We start from the raw sequence: 26,375 nt of genomic DNA, 5'->3' as shown, positions 1-26,375 counted from the left end.
GAGCACTTGTAAAAATAAACCTACGTCCACTAAAAACTGAGCATGCGAGCACTTGTAAAAATATGCGACTATGAGCAAATGAGCATCTAAAAATATTTTGCGAGCATTCCGCCGAGCAGAAGCCTAATTTTGCGAGCACTGCAAAATTTTGAGGGACTATTCATGACCCTTACCAGCCACAAAAGTATCATTCAAACTTTACTTGCGTGAACTTTTATTAGGTTTAAATTAATAAAAGTTGTGAAAAAGTATCATGACGTAACAACTTAATACAATGATGCTTTGGCTACTGAGCTATAATTGTATATGCGCCACGAGGGTTAGAATAACAGACAGTAGATAAACGATCGAGTTGATAGTCAAAATGGTAAGAAAAGTCTCTGCGTCAAATAAGATTGGAAGAATCCTGGCATCAACTACTATGGCTGGATGAATTCACCTGCGCAACTGCCACAAAGGTAAGAAACGGAGAAATAATAGTTTATAATGGGTATATTGAAATGCTTGTTCAACAGATAAAAAAAGTTTGATTCATTTCTCAGAAAAAAAAATCCGTTCCTTTAATTTGCGCTTACCTTTGTACAGTTATAACTGCAAGAGAGTGATCTCAAACACTCCAAATTGTGAAATCTACGTAACTGGCTATTCAAAACGAGAAATCTTCAGCAAGAATATTTAAATATTTTAAAGAAGACCGAAATAACCCTGAATTTAGTATTTCGGCCAAAAAAATCCATAAACCACTCTTGATTAAATGATGATGAATCAGTGCTCTTCTACAAAATCAAAGCATTAATATCAAGACGGCAGGATTGTCTCCGAGTACACTTAAATTATTATCTCAAAAACTCATTGAATGGCAAGGCAAGCGAAACGGGATGTATTCAGTTGATCAGCCAGCTGGACACAAAGTCAACAAAGATTACAACTGAATGCCGGCTTGTTTGATGACTCGATCGGTCACGAAACCAGACCAGGATTAAAACGCGATAAAAAATCTTTGTAATAATCGCCTTTACAAGTGCTTTAATATTGAAAATTTGAATATTATTCAAGACACCTTGTTGTTTTAACAGTGTTTAAGGAGGTCTAGATGCATGGAAAAGGCTGATACTTCAGTCACTACACCGAACTTCCAGTTATGGCAAAGTGTAATACTAATCCCAGGGATAAAATTTGCATCCCCCGTTGCTAAAGAACAACAGAACCGCGTAAAACACGTTTGATGACTGGAATGCAGTGGGGCCTAACATTGCATATATTTGTGGCTTAGATAACAGAGCTTGACTACACACAACGTACTTCACTGATATTGCGTTTACGATAATCTACACCGCTTACTAAAAACATAGTTCTTGAGAGAAGTTTATGATACGAAATATCGCAATCTGTACACAGTGAGTTGGCAAGCCGCGTCGATCGACTTGAAGTGCTGTAGAGGTAAGATCGCTCGATAATATTGTTGTGTATCAAGATTTCAACTAATTGCAGTGCAAATCAAAAGCTAGTGTTTTGCCTTGAAGTCCAATGACAAGTTTACTTCGGCAAACGGGTAGTTTTTATGCCGCAACTTGTGCCATGTAATCGTAAATCGTTTTGATGAATCGGCGTCGATTTTCGCAAGCTGGTTGTTTAACCACAAATGTTACTGGGTCCATGCAAATGACAGCTTCATGGTTTTCACTCGACCTCTGTCGCGAATCTTTACATATAAAGAAGTTTGTTTGCTCATGGCGAAATATTAAATTCGCACGCGTTATTGCGGCATTTTGAATAGCGCTTGCAGACAGTCTATTTTTCGCGCAAATGTGTGTGTGTTGCCGTACGTTGCAAGTCCTTTGTCGCCGAACATCCGTTTATTTCAAATCGACTCTTTCCTCGCGGAAATTCAGCCGCTGTTTTTTTCTTGAAGTCTGTCACAAAGCAAAATTTTAATTGGAATTCGATGCTTATTTTAGAACCTGGAAGCTCTCTCTTCGTTTCATAGGTTGTTCTGACTATTTTTAAGTTGTGTATATTTTAGACTGCCTGCATAGGCGATTTCGTGTTGCGATTTCAAAACAGCTGAAATCGAATACTAGCTAGATAATTGACCGTACCATCCTGAAAAAAAACTGAGTCACAACAAAAGAGAAATCAATCACTTTAGATCTCTTAAAGCCTTCGGAAAAAACTTTAGGTACTGCATTCTGATCACCAGAAAACATTAGTACGCGATCTTACGAAATTGCAGTTAAGTCTGTTTACTTTTCTGTCGTGACATCCGCTCTGCTCGCATCGGTCGTTCATTCTCTCAGCCGATAATGTTCGACTCAGGAGTAATCGTAAGTGAAATGTTTATAAGTATAATATCAACGATTTGTATGAGGTAACCTATGACATCCTTTTTTCGCGCGGGTAATAAATCGCGCGCGAGCAGCACTGAAATGGGTTTTTTGCTGTACTATTATTGGATGAGTTTCTTCAGGCAAAATGGCGGCCTCCACAGACCTAGAGTTGTTCGTTCGGATGAGTTCTTGTGTTTCGTCTTGTTCTTTATCGTTTTGACAACTTATTTTCACTTCTTGTCTTACCAAAGTTTAGAAATAAGCGTTGAGGATTATGAAAGTTTTAAATCACCCTTCAAATGGGTAGAACTAAATGTAGCTAATGCTAAATTTATCATGTTTATAGGAAGCTCTTACGCTTCTCTTAAATAAGATGATTTGTAAACCCTCGTTTGTTTATCTTTAACATGCACTTAGTTTTGTTATTGTAGCGTATGTTACAGTTATTTCTTTTCTGTCAGCTTAGTGTTGTAAATGTACCTGCTAAATTGCTTATGCTGTCTGGGTTGTACATTCTTTATTTTTGTGTAAATTAAGTTATTACTATTTTACAGCCTGGTTGGAAGTGTTAATTAAACTTAACAATACATTTGTTCGAATTCATGTAATGTGGTAGCTTTTCTCTATTGAGAAGAAGCTAAATGAAGTTCCTTTATTTTGGTATGTGGTTATTTTTGACTGACAAATTTCTAAGTATTTTTTTGCACAGCATATTTTGGTGTAATAATTTTAATTTAGCAAGTTAAGAATATTTTACATCTTGATCACAGCTAAACTATAATTTAAAAGTGAATATCGTCTGTGTTTAAGTGGCTTCCTCTTATTTACAACAGGCTCTATGTAATGATTCAGTTCTGTTGCAGAATACCGTATGATGTAGAAGAACTCTTGAACATGGGAAGTCTCTCGATGTTGACTGGAGAAACAGTTTCTCCAAGGTTAGTAAATTAAAGTTTCTTCAGTTAATGCAATTTATTTACTTAGATTTATGAATGTGAAACTGAGTTAACAAATGTTTGGCAGCAACTCGATTCAGGCTTGAAGTGAAATTGGCCAGTATTTAGGGGGGATTTTTCAGGCCTGTACAAGTCAAACTGGGTCTGGCAAGAAAAAGTTCCATAGACTCACTCAGACTTGTCCAAATCAAAATTTAAATCTGTAAGAGCTACAATGGGCGTCAAAAGTTCTTGAGACAGTTGGATGAAATTGATACTAATTTAAAATTCCCGTTTTTTCACCTTTAATCTGCTGCCGCTTCTGAACCACTCCCCCTCCCCCCTTTTCAATGTTGTACTCAAACAAGGCAAGTCTTGCAGATAACAAATACAACATTGTTTCGGGGGGAGGGGGTTATATTGAAGGGGTGAGGGGTAAAATTTGTCCAAGGTACTCAAAAAGTGCCGACTGTCTCAACACTTTTGGCGCTCATTGTAGCTACAATAGATTGTTCATGTAACAATATTTTGAAAACTTAATTTAAGTCCACCTGTTTTTGGTCACAGCAGGAATGAAGGTTGTTTTCTTATTGGTTTTGTTGTTTTGATGTGGTTAAAGCCCATTTGTTTTCTCACTAAAAGTAGGTTTCGGTAACTAAATAACTTGCATCAAGTTATGTACAGTTCCTTTTTGCATGTTATCTGCACTGGACATCGAGGTGTGATAAAATTTTCATCTGATAGTCTCTTGCGCTAGATTTTTTCCTTATGCATTGGGCTAAAAGATGAAACCTTTGCTGGCTCATCAGGAAAAGCAATATTTCGTGACTAGTTGGTAACTACATTTTTCTTATTCTGTGTTTAAAAGGCCTTATAAATATGACCAGCGACATACCCTGAAAAGTAGTTTCACAATTTTGACATTACATGCATGTGTCTGAATTTTTTTACAGTCTTTCTAGATCCCATATTGATGTTGGAGACAGGCATGAAACAGAAGTAATAAACATTAAAAACTGCCATGGTGGATTAGGTAAGCTTTTTATATAGACCAGTCTGTAATATTTATTGCAATTATATACCTGGTTGGGAATAAGCACTATGAGAGTAAAGTGTGTTGCCCAAGAACATGACACAGTGACCCCGGCCAGGGCTCAAACCCGGACAGCTTGATCCAGAGTCCAGCGCACTAACCATTACGCCACCGCGCCTCTCATGGCCTTGGGATAGCAGTAACTTTATTTCTGGCCCATTCATATATATGGTTGACAACAGGTCAGAAAAAGTCAGGGAGGTATATTGCAGAGATCAGAAAAGGTGAAATTCTTGAAAGGGTGGGGTGGGGGGGGGGGTAATATTAGTGTCCAGTATTTTGGGTGTATCAAATAACAGCTTCATTTGCACCTCTGTCTCTTTTATCCCTGTTTAGTACTCAGCCTTACCCACTCCAAGGCTATGCCCGTTAAAAGCTCAGTGCTTGCAACTGCATTTAGAAATAAATTACTTGATAAAAAAATAATTCTATTTCAAGATATGAGGGGAAGATAACAGCATTGAATAACAAAAAATTGAAGCCACAGTATATTCTTGATTGATGTACATACATGTATGTATTCTGGTGTAAGATTTTTTATTTTTGTTATCAGGAATAAAAATAGCTGGTGGGAGGTCATCACTTGGAGCTGATTTTGGAATCTTTGTTAAAAAAGTTTTGAGTGGAGGTGCAGCTGATCTAGATGGTAAGTAATCAACTACTGAGGTATAAGTCTGTTTCAATCCTTAGTGGAGCCAAAAGGCTCATTAGTGTCAGTGATGCTTTAGTTATTTTAATTCTGGTAAACTTAGAACTGTAGCATTAGTGACTAGTAGTGATGCTGCCATAAACCTTGTGGATGGGAAGCTATTCCAACACAGATTACTGCACAGTATTTTTGTCAGGCACTGTGCTATACATAAGGTCAGGGACAAACCCGGAACTCTAAATTCTGAATTACGACATCATGTCTCCCACATTATTTAGGGCGTAATTATTTGCAACATACACATATTGCCATCACATTTGCCCATTGAAATTTTCTATTGTTTTTTTTTTAGCTTAAAAACGATAAGAAATTCCAACGGGTAAATGTGACGGCTATACGTGTATGTTGCAAATAAATGCACCCTTAGTTAACAAAATATAAATAAGAAAATTTGATGCATCTCTTAAAAAATTAGTGTTGTAACTAGTCATGTTGAGATCAATATTAACCATATTTTTAAACACTGGTAACTTGAAATGCTTAATTATCCGGCTTTTTGTTTCTTTTGGCTGTTTCTTTTAATAAGTATTGATTCTTATTTATCAGGGCGATTAAGAGAAGGAGACCTTCTTTTGGAAGTGAATGGATGCAGTCTGCTTGGAGTGTCAAATGACAAGTAAGGATGCAGCCATGCTATTTCTAGCTCCAATAAACCCCTTAAGAACGTTTGCGCGAATTGTTTATGCACATCCTTACTGTGCACGTAATTTATGTCGCAACGTCATGCCACGTCATGCACGATCACGTGCGCTGAGAAAACTTCCTAAACACATATAGGGTAGGTAGCTGCTGCATTTATAACTTCGCTTGACTGTAGTTTCCTCTCTTAAATGATCGGTGACCCCACTTTTTTCGGGATATGTCAACTTTGATTTTAAATCTCTACTGATTGACAAAAAAGGACCAAATTTAAATTTGGAAGAATGTTATTTGTTATTTTCTCTTCTCGCGCGTGATCAAATCAGTCACATTTTGCAGTCTTGAATGTTCGCAAATGCAGTTGTTAGACAACATTTACCTTAAGCAACCTTAAAGGCAAAATATTTTTGTTCAATAGACCCACTTGAATAACCTTGGATAAAGAAAGTTGGCCTGCATCAATTCATTTAATAAAATATTTTGTCGCCAGAAGTTGCTGAGGTCATATCGAGTGACGAAGTCAAATTTATCCAAATAAGTGCCTTCTCTCAGATATCTTATCTTGGAAACGAATTCGGTGACCCCCAATTTTTTTATATTTCTGACATAAGTAACCCGTAAACTAGCATTGGTCAAAGTTTAAGAAAAATTGCAATGTTAGAAGATTTTCGCGCGGTGGACATTTATCCTGAGAAGACACTCGTGACTGGCACATATCCTTCTGGCCACTCAATAACACAACATTTTTAATCTCCAAGTAGCAAGCTAAGCAACCACTTGTGTTGGTCCCATTAGCTTAAGATTGTTTGTTTGTGAAAGTTTCTATGATGTCAATCAGTAAATAAGGATATTTATTAAGATCTTGAATTCAAGTTTAATTTGCCATTCACATTGTAGTTGTTTTACTTAAAGCAACCTAATTCCTAAATTTGGGATAATTTTTATTTTTTCAGAGCAATGTCAATTCTGCGAAATGCTGCCCAGTCTAATAGTGCCAAACTGCTGGTCAGCAGAGATGGCCAGGCCAGGTATGAAACAATTGAAAAAAATTGTAAAGAGCTTGTTTATGTTATTCACACAGCCAGGAATTATAACTAACACTAAACTCAAGATTAATGTTTTAGTTCTGCAGTCATAAAAAAATCTTAAATTTATGCTGATCATTCCTACACCAGTTACATTAAACAGAGTCATTTATTACACATGTATTAGGCCAGGGGTTAAATTTCCCTTGATAAACATTGTATTTATTTTGTAGGCAGGAGTTTACCAAGCTGATGGAAGCATTGAATGGTGGATCTTCAACATCAGGTCTGACCAATGGATTAGCAGGAACTGGATTAATGAGAAGTGGCAGCTTTGGCAGTTCACGGACCTCAACCCCTTCACCAACCATGGGTGAGTCAGATAAGTGAACACTGTCAGAAATACTGGACATAAAAAGAAAACTGAAAATTCTGGGACTGCTAATAAAAAATTCTGGGACTGCTAAAATAAAAAATTCTGGGACTGCTATCATAGCAGTCCCAGAATGTTTTATTTTTGTTTATGTCCAGCATTTCTGACAGTGTTCAAGTTGGATTATGGTAGTTGCTTTTAAGTCACCTGTGCAAAACAGTATTAATAGTAGTACAGTAAAAACCCGCGTATAAGAACACCTATTTTGGCGGTTCAGGCTGATTTGGTTCTTATATAAAGGGTTATAATCTGCAAAATCAGCCTGTTCTTAAAAAAAGTTTCTTAAAATAAGGAACATACTAGGCTACCAATAGATGAAATCAATATATATATATACACACAATTGTATTTTAATTTTAATAAAATTGATAAATCAAGGCAATACTGTACTGTAATTGGGGTGGAACTATTATGTGTGCAATGAAAAGTAGTGTTGATCTTTGATATTTTTCCATATAAGAACAACTTTCATTTTTCAGGCTGAATGTGTTCTTATATAAATGGTACTTTATTTCCTAAAATCAGGCCTGGGTGTTCTTAATCCACTTGTTCTTATACGCGGGTTTTTACTGTACTGTATGTCAGATTTTCCACACTTCTTGATGAGAGATGTGGACTTGTATTTGAGGCTTCTCTAGAGGGGGATTGTTCCTTCTCAAGAGTCTAGAGATGAGGACATTGATGAGGTTGTCCAGGGCTGTCATAAAGGGCTATAACCCGTTACGGGATGGTGAAGTTGTTGATTGGTGTCATGTTACACATACAGAGCAAAATGCTACAGGGTAATAACATCAATGTAACAGCTGTTTAACATCTCAATGACAGCCCTGTTGTCTGTTAATTGACTGCATGTTTCTTGCAAGTTAACCAATTTTTTGCTAATTGTGCTGTGTAAAAATAGTGGTTGAAAAGGGCTTTCAACCGTGACTTTGTTAGATTGACCAACAATGCCTAATTAATATACATGTGAAGCTCTTCTGACTGTACAATATGTTTTCTTAATTTTGGGCACTAATTATAAAAACATTGGTTTGATTTGCTCACTAAACGTATTTATCGCAGGAAAACGCTCATGGGTGATGACTGCTGGTCAGATGTCCCCACTGGCGGGTGGACGGCATGGCAGCCCTGTCTTGTCACCCACAAACTCGCTTGACAGACCTTCAGCAAGCCTTCAGAGAATGTACTCCATGGACCTGCCGACACTTTCTGTGGGTGCTACTGTGGTTCAACATACCCCTGGTAAGGCTGTGGCTAAATTCTACAGAAAATAGTAATTATTTCTCATTTTGTACTTAGTACAAACTTAAATTACTTTAAGCAATAAAATAAGACGATGCAGTCAGGTTACCACAGCTCGAGGAAATGCATCCATGGGTGGTCAGATACAGGAGATTGTGTTTATTTCAGCCAATTTTTGTTTCGTGAATTGAACAATCTCCTTCTTACCTAAAGCTTGCATAAATTTTAAAGCAGAAAGAACATGTACAGCAAATCTTACTGTGTGACAGCACCATGTGAAACTTACACATTAAGTGTACAAAATGTGTGAGTAAGCAAACTTCTTGATGCCATAAAAACTGATTTTGATAGAGGCCCCTGCAAAAAATTTCAATGTCTGGATGAAAAATTCAATTCAGGATGATTTCTACTGACAGTGAATTTGTTTAAAATGAATAATTTAAACTGTTGAACCTGTTGATTAATACATTCTGTTAAATAATTATTATTAAAAATAATGCTCAATCTTGTATTTTGTTTCAGGTGCCCATGAACCTCCGTCTTACAACTCCAGCCTTCAAAAGCTCTCGACACCAGCAACAAGAACACCGTATACCCGACACTTCAATGGCGATGCCCACTCTCCTGAGAGATCACCAGAGTATAACGGCAATGGAAATCTGACTGCCGAGCAACAAAGTGTTTCATCAGAGGTCACTAACGATTCTGGGCTGCCCACTGATAGGCATTCAACTAGTTCTTCTCCGACATTTGACCATCCTGGGGAACTACAGACCATTCAGATTCAATACACAACTGGTCTTGGCTTGTGTATTGTAGGCGGGACAAACAGACCAGAGGGACCACATGTGTATATTGACGACATTATTGAAGGAGGAGATGCTCATAAGGTAATGGTTTAAAGGAGCTATTCAGTAAACAAACCCCCTGAGGCAGCTGGTATAGGTTAGGTTGAGACAGGTGGCCGATTAGGCCGGAGCTGATCCCAGTTTTGGTAGCATGTTCAAAGCAACTGGGTTGCTAGTCCATGGCAGGGTTACCCCCAGCATTAAATTTGCTAGTACCCATTTATACACCTGGGTGAAGAGAGGCACTGTGAGAATAAAGTGTCTTGCCAAAGAACACAGTGATCCCAGCCAGGGCTTGAACCCGAACTACTTGGTCTGAAGTCTGACAGCATGCTAACCATTAGGCCACCACACCTCCCAGGCTCACCCACAGGCAGCTGGTATATTCATTTGAAGGCTAATGCCCAAGGCTGAAAGATTCTCCATATAAAATGAAAAAACAGTTAGCCAAGAGGCAAATTAAGCTTTGAAAAAACTGTGAAATTTTTAGGACATTTATTTTTACCAGTTGATGTCTTTTAAATGTAGATACAAATGAATTTGTTAGTCAGTAAATACAACACCCATATGTATTTACTTTTATTTATTATATAACAAATGTAAGTTTTTTTGTAATTATGCCATCAACACCCATGCAATGTGTACTAAAAAAACAACTGAAGATTATTCTGCATCATTTTACTTTTAAGTTTTAATGCAATGAATAATTTTTGTTGTGTGTAAAATTTACAATAATTATTATAGTAGTATAATAATTATATATAAATATATTATATGACAATTAAATATTTCAAGAGCCAACAATGTGAGGTCCTAATGATCAAGTGAAAAAAAGATATTAAAAACATCATAGCTGTTGCACAATGTTGAGTCTTGATTAAATTAAACCTTCTTAAAGATTTCACCTGCAAGCTGGTCCAAATAAAACTGAAAAGATTTTTTTGAGAAATAGTCTTTGTGACTCTTCAATATTCCTTTTTGAATGTGTTTTATATTTAAGTGAGAGTTGTTCAAAATAAATTCAGCAGTGAGATAAGGGAAGAAAAAAAAATATGTTTAAGTTTTTATTTTATTTAAAATTGTGTGGAAAGCCTGGTGTTGTGTTGTTTGACATAGCTCAAATAAATGACGAATATATAATTATATCTTTTTGGTTTAATCTTGAATTAATTTTCAATTTTTTTTTAGTTAAAAGAGAAATCCATTTAACTCTGCTCAGTCAGGCATTCATGAATATTTTTAAAACTTTTATTTAAAATTTATATTTCACAGTCTTTGGGATACGAATACTGCTGTGTTCCACAAAACCAGGTGGTTCTAATTGCAATGACCATTGTTTTGTTTGTTCAAGAAACAATACATACCCAGTGTTTCAGTATTTTTAAAGCGTCAAATATCAAAAAAATATGGATTGTTTAATCAACAAATTGTCAGATGTGAAGCCCTTGAACCCTTAAATTCAAGATGTATTATAATTATTGAACCTGAACAAAATTTGCATTTTTACATTTAATTCTATTTTTAAATTTACTCATTCTGGATTATTCTGGGCACCTGCTAGCTACCTGCTTGTAGGTATAAACAGTTATTGAAACACATTTTTAATCGCAAAAGTAACTCTTACAAGTGAGCCATAACACATCTAAATCTTATTAAAGGCAGAAACATTTATTCTGTTACAGGACAGAAGACTGAAAAGGGGAGATCGGCTCATGTTTATGAATGGAGAAACTCTTGTTGGTGTTACCCATGAGCAAGCAAAATCGCTTTTAACAAGACTTAAACTCAGGTATTTACATTTTATTTGTCTACTACGTGACTTAGATGTCTTGAGTTTGTTGTGCCTTCGCAACAGCTTAATCTTATCTTCCAGTGAACTACGAGAGGTGTAGTTTTAGTTTGGAAAATGGAGATTTATACATATTTGGCTGTTTTAAACATAGTAATTTTAGCTCTGCAGTAAAACTAGTTTTAGAGTAAACAGTTGTTGAGAAACAGCTGTGTTAGTTTAGTAAATATTTTGAAAGCTTGCTGGCAGTTTAGTGAATCTACATGTATTTCGCATCAGCTACACAATTGCATAACTGTTGTACCATATGTAGTACTCAGATGAAAAATATATGCATGGTAGGAAAATGTTTTCAATTGACAATTTGGGTTATCAGACATTACTGAGCTTTTTATGGCAGAGATTAAAAAAACCATTTAGAATACATGCAAATGTATGATTCTAGATCAACTTGAATAATTTTTTAAAGAAATATATTAAATAACTCTACAGATTTTTCCTTTTTAAAAACTTGTTGTCTTCTGTTTTGTGTATAAGTCTAGCTGTGGGTGATGAAATTAACACAGCCAAAGCAATGCTAACAGAGTGCATTTTACAATTAATAATAAATAGAAATTCAGTGGTATTTTATCCACAAATTGACAGACTGAAGTACAAGTATCATTTGCTCCCAAGGTTAAGGTCCCTTGTAGGTTTACTACAAGACATCCTACTTGATTGAAGTTAAATTATTTACATGTATAAAATCATCAATATCACTTAATTGATGATTTTCTGTATTTTTGTTAGGCCTCTTCACATTGTACCCACATTGGAAAGAGAAATTAATAATTATTGTTGATTGCTTTTGAGAGTTTTAAGTTAAAGTTTGTAATATAGAAGGACTCTTAATTTATTTTTTTCTAAGCTGAAGAGCAATTATTAGCCAAAAATGTTAAAATCATGATCATCATGCACAGGAAAATATTAAACTTTGAAGACAAAACACTGCACCATCAACCCATAGAACCCAGGAAAAAATATGAAATATTCATGAAATATAATAACACATTATAAATAATCACAACACTACAGCTGATACAAATTCTACATTTTGTAAATTTGCAAGGGTTGAAAAATTCAATATTTGTCCGAAAGCACTAAAATTAGGGCCAACTAGTTGTAACTAGAATTACATTTAATTTTCTTTTATCAACAGAGGGCAAGACACAGAGGTGACATTCATACGAGGCGGCCACCGACCTGGCAGTCAGACACCTAATGGTTCAACCAGTCCAGCGCGCAACAGCCCAAGAAGAGGCTCCGAAAATGGATTCGCTCCTGGAGAGAACTTTCAACTAAACCTCAATGGGATTGACAATTCAAGCTCTCGTCCTTCATCAAGTAGATCGTCACAGGCTAGTGAACCTGATTTAAGTAACACTGATATTTTTATGAAAGAATTGTTGGCTGGAGGTGTGAGTCAACCAGCTGGCACAAGTAGCCGAGAAAGTAGCCCAAGTGTTGAAACATTCCAAGGAAGTCCGCACTCTCAGGTTTCACCGCCTGTTATATCAGATACCCAGCCAGCTGTTTTACAACCAATGACGCATTCAATACAAGCTGTAGGAAATGGTTTGAACCATTCCGGGATGCCCAGTTCACACCAACAGCCTGTTAATGGGTTTTACCAGGCACCCACGGCAATCCCGCAAAGGATGTTTGGTGGATTTCAACCAGCTATGTCGTCTACACCAACAACTGTAGATAGCGTACCTAATGGATATCCTGTAAATACACAGTATAGTCCGTGGAGTAGTCCACCATATGTAAATGGGGCTGTGGTAAGCCAGTCTCATGTAAACCAACCCAGTTCATTTACTGCAAATGGTAAGTTTTAATAATTAGTATTTTGCCTTGATGCAGTTAATTAATTTTGGCATTCTTTCAACACCTAAAAAATTTTTATATATGAAATAAAACCTGTTTTTTATTTTCTCTTAAAATATAATTACTGTTTGTAAGAGGTTTTGTTATGTATGAAATGTGTTCAACTTTTTTTTATCAAAAAAGGAAACTACCCATGGGTTTCTGGTTCAACTCGATCTGATAACAGCGCATAAATAAATCTGTTTTTGAAATTGGTACAAATGTATATTAAAAAATGTGTAATTTATAATTTATTTTTGATGACCTGCGAAGTTTAAATTGTAATAATTAAAATTGAATCAAAACTATTTTTCCTTAATAACTCACTGATGGAAGATTAACATAACATTTAACACATGCTACTGCCTTCTTTTTTTGGTTGTGTTTTTTGTTACAAATCCAATATTTGTTTTTTAGTAATAATTCTGTGCTGAAAAGTCGGTACAAACAGTTGCAGAAAATTCTGTTCTGGTCTCAATCTTAATGGAATATATGAATTTTGCACTCTTTTGTTTTATTTGTTGATACATGCTTATACAAGTGTATTGTTTTTGTATTTATAAGAGACTTGACAAATTTCCGTATTAATTATGTGTTACCAACATGTACCACTGCCTGTAGGATGTAGACAGTTAAGTTTTTGCCAGTTGTTTCAAAATTTCTGCAAGATATCCATTAGTATGTGCATTATAATAAAAGATAAATTAAACATCAGTAGCTTTTAGTTGTCAAGTGTAAACACATAGTTTAATACTCGGTTGATTCTCTGCAACAGAACTGGAAATGAAATTCATTATACAGTCCAAATTTTTCTTTCTATTTACAAATGCATAAGTGTAAGAAACATTATTTGGCAAGAGTGAAAACAATGGTTAAATATAATTGAATTATTTATGAGAGATTTCTATCTTGCTTTGCTAAGTGGCAGAAATTTTCTTGAATAACAAAGAAGTGTGAAAACTCATTAAATTATTAGCCCTGTTGTAGTTGTGTACATTATTTTGATGAATATTTTTGGCCTGTGAAACCTCCAGAACTTCTACTCACTTCACACTCAAACGTTGAAAATTTATTTGCTTCAATTTGTTTCAAAATTCTTCAAACTCTTTTGAGGATTTCTGTCAAGTTGAGGATTTCCATTTGTACATTATAAGGTAGCTATAACATCAGTCTGGTTAATTTAAACGTAAAACTACATGTTAAATTTTGTTCTTGCAAGCATTAATGGAGTGTTCATGGATTTCTATAAAAACCAAATCACCCACCACTGTGTTAAATTCAAAGAGTATAACAATTTATTTTTAGACACCAGTTTAGCCTCACTCAGCCAAATTAAATGCATATATTATTTGCAAATTATGAATTTCCCTAGTAAGAATAAATTATTTTAAATTAAGTTTTCCACAAATAATTAAAATTTAATGCAAAGTGATTTTACGGAGTAAATCTGATGTTAAATGATTGGCAGATACACTTTGCACTGTGTAGGTTTGTGAGTGTTTTGTTTCTTGGACGATATCCTTAGTTTATAATTATAGAAACACAAGTATGGGGAAAGCATTTCCCTGTTTGTTGCCTTAGTTGTTGTTGTTTCCTTTCCCCTGTCCACTGAAGGAGCCTCTGTGGAGGATAGAGCTGGGGAAAATTAGGACTGGCATTGGGGGTTGGGGCGATGGTGTGGGGGGTTGTATGGTGTCCTGTGATACTTGCACCTCTTACAGAGGGAGCTGGAATATTCCTTGTCGTCTGTCGTCTGTGTTAGCCACTTGGTCTGATAGCATTAGACTTCTATCCCAGCAAATGTGGTCCTGTGAGAAGCTGAACACCCTAAAAGGTTGTGAATTTATAAGGTTTAGATCTTCAGTTCACCTTTAATGGTTCTTATTCTACCTTCAGGAGCTGGACCGACTGTCGCAGGAACACAACCTCAACAACTACCAATAGGCTCACTGCAGATCAGCCCTGTGCAAACATCATTTGAACCGTCATCAGTACCTTACTACTTACAACAAGATCTGGAAGCTCTCCAGCGGGTTTCCCAGCAATACGCTTCACCACCACTGAGCCAGCAGTCAAGTCTTAGCCCTGTTAATGGTCAGCAGTCACTCTTAACCACAACAGCTGGTGGTGTTAGATCAAAACGAAATGGGCGGGGCAGTCGACGACTTTCGCTTGACCCTCACACCAGGCTGAGGGTGGAGAGACTTGAAGTGGTTAGTCCATAGCTGTAGTTTGCACTTTTTAAAATAATATTTACTAAAACTGCCAACAAAAGATCGCAAGTGACATAATTTCGGTGGCAATTGATTTGGACTCCTAAAGTAAAGGAATAAAGAAAAAGATGGTTTAATTTTCAGCTCTACACGATATTAATTCATAGTTTATACTAGGCATAGGGCTACAGAGGAAATAAATTTCTAGGTCTTGGTTTAAATCCCTGTCCAAACGGTAATTGGAAGCAAAGTTGAAAACTTGCGTCTTCTTGCGTCTCCATTTGGCCAGGCCTAGAAACCTAAAAAAAATAAACAAATTGAAGGTTATCTCTGGTTTGGGGGAGCTGTATTACAACCACGAACCTGAATATTAATTACAAAGACTGGCTTTGTTTTTAATGAACGAAAAGAGGTATAGGATGCGTAGGAAATGAAATTTGCAGGGTCCGTAAAACAGCTGACCCGAAATTTAAAATCATTTGCCTTGACCTATAGCGTGCAATGTTTATCGTACCCTGAAGTTTTCCCATGCTGAAATATCATGAATGAATCAATAGGTCAAAGGGAAGCTAAAAAATTATTTCGCAGCTTTTAGTCTTTTTTATTTACAGGGGGAAAGCGAAAACAAACAACATGAATTGAACAGCTTTTCAAGATGGTGAAATCCTACAGAGAAGCTGTTTCTTGTCTTTCTTTATAAAAAATCGCCCATCAAATCTACACTTCACCCTGCTCAAAATTGCACTTACCGTTTCCTCGGACTTTCATATTAAGTTTTTAAGCTGGAGAAGCTCAGTTTCAAAATACAATGCTGCTAAATAAAAGATAGAGCATTTGAAGATTTTCTCCTCTCGAGTCAGCTGTGTAAACATGCATTGTTCAAATTGCTTCATCTTTTTGTTTGAAAATACAAGGTTTCTAAATTATTCCATTTTTGCATGATTGATACATTTGTCGCTATTGTGGCCGTACATGTATTTTTTTTTTTTAATTCAGGCTTTGAGGTATTTAGGATTTAATCCTACCGTGGAACAGCAGCACGAGTTACGGCAAAGATTGCCTGTCGACCACGGTGGTTTTGTGTCGTATGGAGGTAAGGAATTAAAATGTAAATTTTATTTGCAGCAAAAAATAAATGTGTCCCCTTGTTTTATATTTAAAGCGCGCTTTTGAAATGTTCTTTTGTTTAGTTAGTAGTGGGCATAACGTACATCGACATTTTCCCTTTAATAGTAAATCTCACGGCTAAGGTAGCTAATAAGAAGGCAAAAACTGCAAGACACTCGCTTTTTTTTTTTTAACAAAAAATGCCCTTCTAAATCTTTCAACTCAAACCATGACTTCTGGATAGCTTAAAAGAGCTTGCTCGCAGACCACATGGTCGCTTATTCAATGTATAACGTGTCTTTTTTTTCATTTTTGTTGAACTCGTCGGTACCTACAATGTAAAACGTAGGAATAATGTTATTTTGCTCCTTCCAGACCCAATATGTCCTGAATTAAGGGAGGGAAACACTTCTACCACCTATTTTAGTTTGTGTGCAAATAAACCTATTTGAAATAACCATTGCCGATGTCATCGTGAATATAATTTGATCTGTTCTCCTCCTTTGTTCAACAACAAAAAGTCGTGCTAAAAATTAATAGACTTCAAACGAGGATCCTCTGTTGTAGACTTCAAGTTCTAAGTCCTTCCAACGCGCGAAAAAATTACTGCGCACACGGTAGCCTGCGTATTAGACGTGTTAGGGGGTGGGGAGGGGAAAGAATTATCTCCCTTCCCCCACCCCCTAATACGCGTGTCACGTAGGCTACTGCTTACGAGGAGACGCCCCGCGCGAGGTTTTTTCTGCCATCGCGCGTCGCATCTACTCGCGCGAAGCAATTTTCTCAACCGTTTCCAGTTGAAAAAATTAAGAGGTACAACTCGTTTTCTAGGAGATGTATTTCTCAACGTATTTGTGCAATTCTGTTGATTTGTATCAAAGTGAAGGGCGCTAATGTTGTTGTTAGAGCGGTTTTCACTTAAGTGTCGAAAGTAATTTGCGCTTGCATTGATTTTGCATTTCTACGCCCAGTTATTGTTAACTTCGCGCCACTTTCTCATCCAATCAGAAGTAAAACCAAAACCGATCGTGACTCACTTGCGTACGTTTTCCCGCGCTTCGTGCCGGCTACATGTATTTACTTCCAGTTTTGATTGGTTTACTGGATTGTCTGTGTCCTTTATGATTGGCTAGAGTGATTACTTTGGTTTTGGTTTTTCGATACCTTGGTTAGAGATCGTATAGGCGCTAATGTTGTCGTTATTTCTCGTTTCAGATTTCATTAACGCAGCAAGGCAGGTGTTTGCACTGCAGTTGAACGATCATACTCTCAGCACCTCAGCAGTACAGTTTGCAGTACAGGATGCTAATGCAGCAGCAGCTAAAACAGACACTTTTGAACAGGTCAGGAACACTGTATGTCATCAATACTGATTTATTTTCAATTATTAGTGATTATTAATAACATATACAGTTATTACAGGAGTGAACTTGACTGTGTGTAGCATTTCGTCTCCCACCCTCAACCTAAAGGCGGTGACAAACGAGAACACATTGTGGCGGACATATTGTTGCTCATGATGTTTTCTTGGGTGGGCAAACGGGGAAACTTTTGTTACGGACACAAAATGTATCTGAAAGAAGTCAGAAACGTTTTTTGTCTCGGACACAATTTTTTTTTTTTTGTCCGCAACAAATGTTGCTCATGCGGGCAAACAGGGAAACATTTGTCTTCACAACAATGTGTCCCCAACATTTCCACCACTTTAACCAGGCTAAGAGCGGAGACGACTGACATTTCAGGGAAACATTTTCAGGGAAACATTTGTCTTCACAACAAAGACAAACATTCGTCTTCACAACAATGTGTCCCCAACATTTCCACCACCTTAACCAGGTTAAGAGCGGAGACGACTGACATGTCAGACTAAACTGTGTCAGACAGCGAGAAGTAGTTTTTTTGCTGCAAAAAGAAATTAAAAATGCTAGTGCATATTGATAACCACTGAGACATGTGACGCAAACAGAGAAAATAATCAATTAGGGGATATTTTCTTAATGTGGCAGCCAAATTCCTAGAACTGATGTTAAATATAAATGCGAAGCAATAATAAGCAATAATAATTTGGACTTGGAAAAGGATGGCTAAATCCGGAGGCTAAATAGTCTTAACAAAGCCAAAGAAAACAGTCTTTTATCGCATTTAAAATGATACATTGTAAACACGTAATTGACGTAATTCAAATTGTAAACACCTCTAATGAACTTTATCTCTCAAGCTTTCTACTGGGAACAAACTCTAGTAAAGAAATTATATCACAGAAAGAAAACAATTTAAATAATACAGATAGAACAATAAGGTCAGAACGTTATTTTTGTTTTGTTTCTTCGACACGAAACGACATTGTTTTCGTTTTAGTTTGACGTAGAAGTTACAAAGGCTCATAATTGGCAGTGTAAACATGTTGTAGGATAAAAAAACATCTGTTTAAAACAGATTGTTTCGATCGTCACCGAAACAAAGAAATAGTTAAATGTGTTACAAATAGAAATATTTGACTGAATACGTTAGGTTGCAACGACGTGATAAAGAAAATACATTGAAAGATATCCCTTTTCTGGGTTAAATTGTGTACTACAAATATGGCGGAGAAATTTCCACCAATGAGAAGAGCACGCAAGGACGGTATATGCGCCTGCTGCATTTGCGGAATGGAGTTTTCACGGATTGTTGTATGTTTTAAAACAGATAAGTTACCAGATGATCCAGATCAGATGGTTTTGTGCAAATGTTGACAATATCCCATCCTCGGAAACCCGGGGGCAGTTAGTGGGGGCGGGTGAAAGCCTATACGGGTGAAAAAAAAAAAAAAATCGGCGAAGAAAAGTCTTGACTTTTCTTTGCCGATTTTTTCTCGCCTGTATAGGCCTACCCCCGCCCCCACTAAGTGCCCCTGGATCTTTGAGGGTGACAATATTCTAGTGTATTCTTTGAGAGAATTTGTAGCTATGATTTTAATTTGTGTCTCGTATTTGGAACTTCAAAACCGAATTTATGGTGTCATGTTATGGCGTGGCCTGCCGTGCTATTTCAGGAAGCTTTAAAGCGCTGTCTCGTGCGGAAACACCATTAAGTTCCGAATGTATTGAAAAATTTGAAGGAATCAGTTTTTGTCCTTTGAAGTTTGTACGCTACGTAAGGCATAGGGGCAGTTGTATCATTAGTTGGTATTGTCGACCGTTTTGAGGGAGGTATTCACATGAGATGTTTTAGTACACCACATGTAGTATATTCCCACTGATTTTCAAGTCAAGTTAGTATTTCTTACTTTTGAGTTACTTTAGGGAATTGTTAACAACAGTGAACTTTTCTCGCTACTTTTGAAGTCTCGTTACATTCGGGACATTGTTACTTTCGGAGCGAGACTTGACAAAAATGGCGGGAAAATGGCCTGCCACCACTGGCTGGTTTTCCTCGTTGAAATACGTCTTGTTTGTGTCTTTAGATGCAGCAACAGTCGCAGCTGGCTTCATTAGAGGCCATGGCCAAACAGAACGCTGAAGATGCACAGCGAATACGGCGAGAAAGAGACGAGGCGTTACGCGAAGTACAACACCTAAAGAAATTACTGAAAAAGAAAGAGGAAGAGTGCTTGACCGCTGAAGAAGAACTCATGAAAGCGAGAAGGGTAATAGCATATTTTTCTTCATTAGAGTATGTGATTTGTTGTTGACGCCCTACATGTGATAAATGTTTGCTCGCCAGTTGCTGTCACGCGTCTGTGGGAGACGCAGTGACCTAATGGTTAGTGCGCTGGACTCGGGATCGAGTGGTCAGGGTTTAAGCTCCGGCCTGGGTCATTGTACATACATACATACATACATACATACATACATACATACATACATACATACATACATACATACATACTTTATTTGAAAACAAAGGTCTATAAAGATGGCAGCCTAGGGCTGATGTGGACCTTTAAAACTTAATTACAGATAAAAAATTGTGTTGTATTCCTGGGAAAGACACTTTACTCTCACAGTGCCCTTCTCCACCCAGGTGTATAATTGTGTACCGGCGAATTTAATACTGGAGGGGGGGGGGGGGGTAACCCTGCAATGGACTAGCATTCCATCCAGGGGGGAGTAGAAATACTCCTAGTCGCTTCATGCTACTGAAACCGGGATAAGCTCAAAGCTCCGGTCTGATGCGCACCAGGCTCGAACACAGACTTAACCTTTTCTTGCCTTGCTGTCACGCATTAGTGTAAACATATTTTTTGTTGTCAGTGTCACACAAGTGATAAAGCTCCGAAAGAAATAACAATAAACAACAACAAAAATTGTCCATTGGTCACAAACCGTCAAACAAGGGTACCAGATGAACAAAACTGTAGAAATAGTGTTACGAAGTAAAAGACGAAGTTATGGTATGTTCTTTTGGTAGGATGCTCAAGGTTTACTGGAAGAAAGTAGATCGCTTGAGAAGAAAGTTCATCTCGCGTCTGAAGCTCAGAAAGCTGCTAAAGATGTCGAACATGATTACGCCGAGGTATGAGATTGTTAGTGGACTAACCTGTAATTGAACTCGTTGCCAGGGTATTTCCAGCAGGTCCACCGTAAAACCATTTTAAAGGGACAGTGTCACGAGAAGTCTTCTAACTTTTTGTGTAAACTATGCTAGAATTATGGGAAAGCATTACCAAGCATTGCTTCTGACCATGTGAGATTTCTTGATTTTTCATACATGAAGTAAACATCACACTTAACCTTTTTTTTTAAGTTAAAAAAAGTTGTCACCAAGAAGAATCGAACCCGGGTCGTCGGTTTACCAAGCGGGAATCATCCCCACTATGCCACCGACGGCCAGCTGCCAGGACCGTGATTTTTTTGGATATAAATCCAACCCCATTATAAGAGCTAACCGCAAGCAATCTAACGTGGTGTAATATGTCATCAGCTGTCTCCACATGGTCTGAAGCAATGCTTCAAAGTGATTTCCAGAATTATGAGGGTCCACTCACTGATTAACAAAATAACCTTTGAACAACAAAAAAGCAAAAATACAGTCTCTAAGATGTGAATAAGCCACATCAATAGTTTTTAAGAAATTTTCTTTCAAGTCCAAACTTGAAACCGTCGCCCCAACTTTTTCAAGTTCTAGGCCACTTCTTTCCTACCAGTCTGTAGCGACACCACTGTCTAACAATTTTCATGACTTGTACAGTACATTTTAGGAAGGCCAGGCCACTTTATAGTGGATTTCCAATTAATAACAACACTTTCATTGGATTTTCAAATAGCACTTAATGTTGGTGCCACTACCCCTTTAAGCCCAAGTGGCTGATAGCTCTCGGGGCGTAACTCCGAATTGCCTTTCCACAATCTTGTTTTTGTTTGGTTTTGGTTTGACTGCGTTAAATGGCAAATTGACGTACTCTTTTCAATCAAATTAGTTTTGCACTTGATTCTTCAATAAACGGCTGAATAATCAAGAATGTCTCTTTTATTTTTCAGGTTATAAGACTTCTAGAGAAAGAGCTGGATTCGTACAAGGCGAAACAGGAGGAACCGAAACCTGATGTGGTCAGTTAACTCACAAGTTGGATTATGTCAACATACAAATTTGTCTCATTGAGATAGGAGCGTTTTATTCAGTTTCTAAGACAATTTTTCCTTAGTATTTAATTTCTGTATTCCCTCAACCCCTACGCTTCGCTTCGAATTAACACTTGATTGTTGAACTTACGAGTTAATCTCTTGTATTACAGAAGGAACTCCAAGAGTTGCAGAAAAGATTAGTTGTCCTCGGGTGCCAACTTCGAAAAGCCGAAGTCGGTAAACGAACTTACGAAGTAGCCACGGAGAAACTCATTCACTTCGCAGAGGTAGGAAAGCGTGTTTTTCAGCATACACCGTAGCATTCACAACTAACAGTCTGTGTAACAAGTAGGCACAAATGATGATAAATTGTTCAACATGACACGAGCCTGGGACAAAGAAAAAATCTGAGTCCCCAACGGCAATCGAACCCATGGTCTCCAAGATACTGGTTGGGCGCTCTAACCAACTGAGCGACGAGAGACTCGTGGTGAGCTGGGCCAGTTACTAGGTTGATATGTGACAGGCGTCCTGCATACTGCTAGGATCAGCAATGTTGAAATCAAGTGTGTGTTAAATTAAAACTACTCAAAATTTACCATTTTTATTATTTACTAAGTAGGCACTATGAAGGCAAATCGTGCTAAGCGAAAAATTAAGCAGAGGGGTTTTTTGCTAATGGGTCCCGTTTCTTTTATGTGCTCTTAAAAAGAAGTAAAATAGAAATCGCCTTCTACGTCAAAAACGACTGCACCCCACCCCCCACATCACACTGTTCTTACCCCCTCCCCTTGTTTTCTGTGTGATTAATGGTTGTTTGTTTGTTTTTGTGTGTTTAGATGGTCCATGAAACTCTAACGGAGGGAGGTTCAGGAAGGTAAGCTAATGATCGTGAAGTGCTTTTAACTTGTAACTGAGTGTTCTGATACACCCTAAATAATTTATTGACTGAATTTTTCCCTTTCCTTGTTTCCAGGCCCCAGCAGCGTGGTAAAGGCGAGACAGTTCGTCGTGACGGCGGATCTAATCCTAAACCGCCAACCTACCTATCCCGCCATGCCAAATACACCCCGGCTTCTCTGGCGAAAGAGGCTCGTGAAACTGTTAAATCAATCAAGGCACTTATAGAAGAAGAACGTAAGTATACAGGCTTTCTGCGGCTTGTCGAGACAACATCAGTATTATAAGTCGACAAGAAACTAGAAAAAATTTGTACGAGTACTCTCGCAAGTGCATTGAACAATGTTACGAACATTTCTCAGTCGAAATCCTGTCTCCGACATTGACTGAGCCCGTGGTTGTCAGCGGTGTTGCTAAGCAACTTGATGTAACCTGATCGCGATAAACTGACATCACAACTTTAGGGTGCTTGTGCTGTCAATAAGAACTGAAAAAAATTATTCAGTTGGATGTATAAGAATTTGTCTTCATGGCACGTGTTTTCACGGCTTGTAATGTTGCCTAGATCCTCATGTTTTCCTAGCTGTGAAATCGGTCATGCTTATCTAATTCTCTTCATTTCACAGCACTTCCGTTTGGATGGGAAGAGGCTTACACCACAGATGGAGTCAGATACTACATTAAGTGAGTATCTTTTGTAATTCAGACATTTGTTTGATCGTTCTTTTGCGACTGATCCAGACATACAAGTGAGTTCAAATTATCGATCCTCGCGCGCTCTTGTTGCTTTAATTTTCATGACAGTCTACAGGAGCTTGTGCTCGAACTGTTAGCTCGTTTGATTGTTTGTTAATAATGCGCCATAGGGGCCGAGGGAAACTCGTTCAAATTCTTAACGTTTCTCAACTTTTTTTGGCTCTCGTCTTATCTGTCACCGTTGTCTTGCAGTCATGTGACACAACAGACGTCATGGCTTCATCCTGTCAGTCAAGTTCAACATCTCCCGCCAATTACAGAAAACGAAGATACCGTCAGAGAAACACAAACGTGACACGAACAGTGTCTCTGAACGAGGGACGGGAACATGAGATGTACACGTGATAATAGCACTGTGTTACGTTAGTACGAGCTCACGTGATGTACACGTGATAGTAGTATTAGTAGGTCACGTAAATGAAAGGTTGATGTAGAAAGCTGCTTTGTTTTTAAGCGTAGTAAATGCTTTCTCCTATTTATATATTATATTTCATAGCTGAACAGTGTTCTGTAAGATATATTCATTATAGGACTTGAAGGAAAGAAACGTGCAAGGAATAGTTATTAATTAAAAAGCAAGGAGAGAGAGAACGAGTTTTATAAAAAAAAAAGTAAAGAAAAAAGACCGAAACGATTCATTGTTTTGTTTGAAACGTTCACCAGCTTTTTGAAGTTTTGTAAGTTTCTTTTGAATTGAAAGACGTGATTCGGGTTAGAAATTTTTTAAAAAAAAAAATTATAAAACATGGCGGATTGAATTTCTGCGTTTCTCGATACCTTCAAGTTATTATAGTTGGTGATTTGACTGAAGTTTTATGTATACAGCATATTTATTTTATCCCTTTGTTCAGTCTATTGGATATAATTATTACAATCTCTGTAAAGGTCTGATTTATAAATCACTGTTAAGGTCGATAAATGAACGTTTCATATAATTTTATTTGAACCTTTTTTGTCCTAGGGCTATGTTTTAAATACGAATATTTGCATATGCGAGCTAAAACATGTAAATAGTAGTCTGTTATGTAAAAATTGACATAATCTGACTTCATCCGACCATTATTTAATCTCATCTAGAAGAGTTTGTCTTCTTTGTAAATATAGCTATCATATAAATATTGTTCCATTTTCCCTCCACCCCATCCCTGCTGGTATATTTTTGTAAAATTAATTCAGTGACGTCAGAGAAAAATTCTGACTGTGGGGTGGTGGGTGGAACTGTAACCGCATATATCACGTGATCAGAATTGTTGACATCCACTATCATGGAGAACAATACACAACGCCATGAATAAAATGAATTACAATTTACTAGTTAATAAAATGTGTCATCATCATTTCGTTTTCGTTAATACAGTCGAAGCTCCGGTAAGCGAACCACTTCGGAAATTCGGAAAAGTAATCATAAAAAGAGCTGGTCGTTAACGAGAATGTTAGCTGTCATAAGCCACACGCTGAAACAATAGAGGCTGGTCGCTTACCAGAGCTTTTAGCAGGGTCCCGTATACTTTTTACGTGAAGCGTGATTGATGCTATTTATTTTCCGTGAAACGGGATTTGGACTTTTATTTTTTCGTGATTCCGAATTTTAAGATGTTTTCACGTGCGCGTGAACGCAATTTTTAGCTTAAACGTGACCCGTGAACGAAAAGTTGAATTAGACGTGAATCGTGAATCATCTTCCTTTTCGTGACTTAATTTCTGATTTTTTACTGAGTTAGTACTAGTAAATGTATATCTTTTTTTAAGCTCTTTGGTTCGCTTTTAAAAGCTTTTGTCAGCTAGTTTACCGCGTGCGTGATCTTGGCAGACACATATCCGGTCCTACACCTTCCGAGCGTAACAGTCTAAACAGGGATCGCCATGATTTTTGCGTGAACGTGAAAACATTTTAAGAATTATTCGTGACCCGTGAAAAGCCAATATTTTTACGTGATTCCGTTTTGCAAAGAGGTATACGGGACCCTGTTTTAGCGTAAAGTCCGTAAGCTCGCTACTTCAGTCTTGGGTGTTACTCTTTCTCCGGCCGAAAAGCATCTTGAACTTTTAAAGGGACACTGCCCTGCCGAAATAGAAAAAAATTCACTCAGCTTATTTCCACGTAATATCGCCAAATGCCACCAAATTGGATAAAAAGATTCTATAGACCAAAACGTGCAGAAGCAGCTGTTTCGAGATGAAGTGCAGGATTCAGTGCAAGGATTGAAATGGATTACAGTTTGATTTTTTTTTATTGACAGGATGTCAAGAAAGTAATTTTTTTTGGGGGGGGGGGGGGGGGGGGATTTTTTTTTCTCTTTTTTTTTTTTGTTATCTCAATTTTTTTTATTTTTTTTTTTTTTTTTATTTTTTTTTTTTTTTTAAAAATTTTTTTTTTTTTTTCCCCCCCAAAAAAATTTTTTTTATTTTTTTTCTCCCCCCCCCCAAAAAAATAATGGTCCGTCCCTAAACTTGTCATTCTTATAACAGCTTGACCCTCCAGCAGCTTTTTCGTCTGTTTAGTGTATATTTCTTTGCTTCTATCACTTTTGGCGATGATTTCTTCCGATTTTAAGATATTTAGTACGCTTAAAGCAAGCTCCTGGCTATAATCATGAAAACATGATATTTCAGCCGGGACAGTGTCCCTTTAGAGATTCCTTTATCAACCATTGGAAATGTAATTAAACTTTTTAAAGTTTAATTAATTACATTTAAAAATGTAATCAATCGATGATAAAGTATTGTACACTTTTGGCTAATACGAATCAGAACCTTTGACTGGTTACTTGCGAGAGCTTAAAAAAAGGAAAAGACCAGTTGGTAATTCCCGAGGGGTCGCAGTCGCTTACGAGGGCCTTTTGTTTGCAGAGTTTAAGTGACGTTTCACAATGGTGGTCGTAAGGGACGGGCCATTACTTTCTTG

At 37.2% G+C, this 26,375-nt stretch overlaps 1 protein-coding gene across 2 annotated transcripts; it reads left to right on the top strand.

The window, feature by feature from the left end:
- Positions 1-414: 414 nt before the first annotated feature.
- LOC144654794 (syntaxin-binding protein 4-like) lies at positions 415-24,794 on the top strand. Of its 2 annotated transcripts, none has more exons than XM_078515016.1 (22): positions 415-458; positions 3,191-3,265; positions 4,216-4,295; positions 4,909-5,001; positions 5,611-5,680; positions 6,657-6,731; positions 6,962-7,101; positions 8,224-8,403; positions 8,926-9,293; positions 10,934-11,040; positions 12,239-12,909; positions 14,845-15,161; positions 16,158-16,254; positions 17,484-17,611; positions 19,714-19,896; positions 20,661-20,765; positions 21,731-21,799; positions 21,985-22,101; positions 22,654-22,691; positions 22,791-22,951; positions 23,341-23,398; positions 23,663-24,794. In XM_078515016.1, the coding sequence occupies exons 1-22, from the start codon at positions 430-432 to the stop codon at positions 23,763-23,765; spliced, it is 3,264 nt and encodes a 1,087-aa protein (XP_078371142.1). In that variant the 5' UTR covers positions 415-429; the 3' UTR covers positions 23,766-24,794. The 2 variants fall into 2 exon arrangements, with proteins under 2 accessions (XP_078371142.1, XP_078371144.1); XM_078515018.1 differs by lacking the exon at positions 415-458 and adding an exon at positions 1,224-1,440.
- The last annotated feature ends 1,581 nt before the right edge of the window (positions 24,795-26,375 follow it).

This window comes from Oculina patagonica, chromosome 5, assembly GCF_052425735.1.
Source record: "Oculina patagonica isolate OP01 chromosome 5, crgOcupat, whole genome shotgun sequence".
NCBI classification, from domain to species: domain Eukaryota; kingdom Metazoa; phylum Cnidaria; class Anthozoa; order Scleractinia; family Oculinidae; genus Oculina; species Oculina patagonica.
This window is presented reverse-complemented; position numbering and strand designations above follow the sequence as displayed.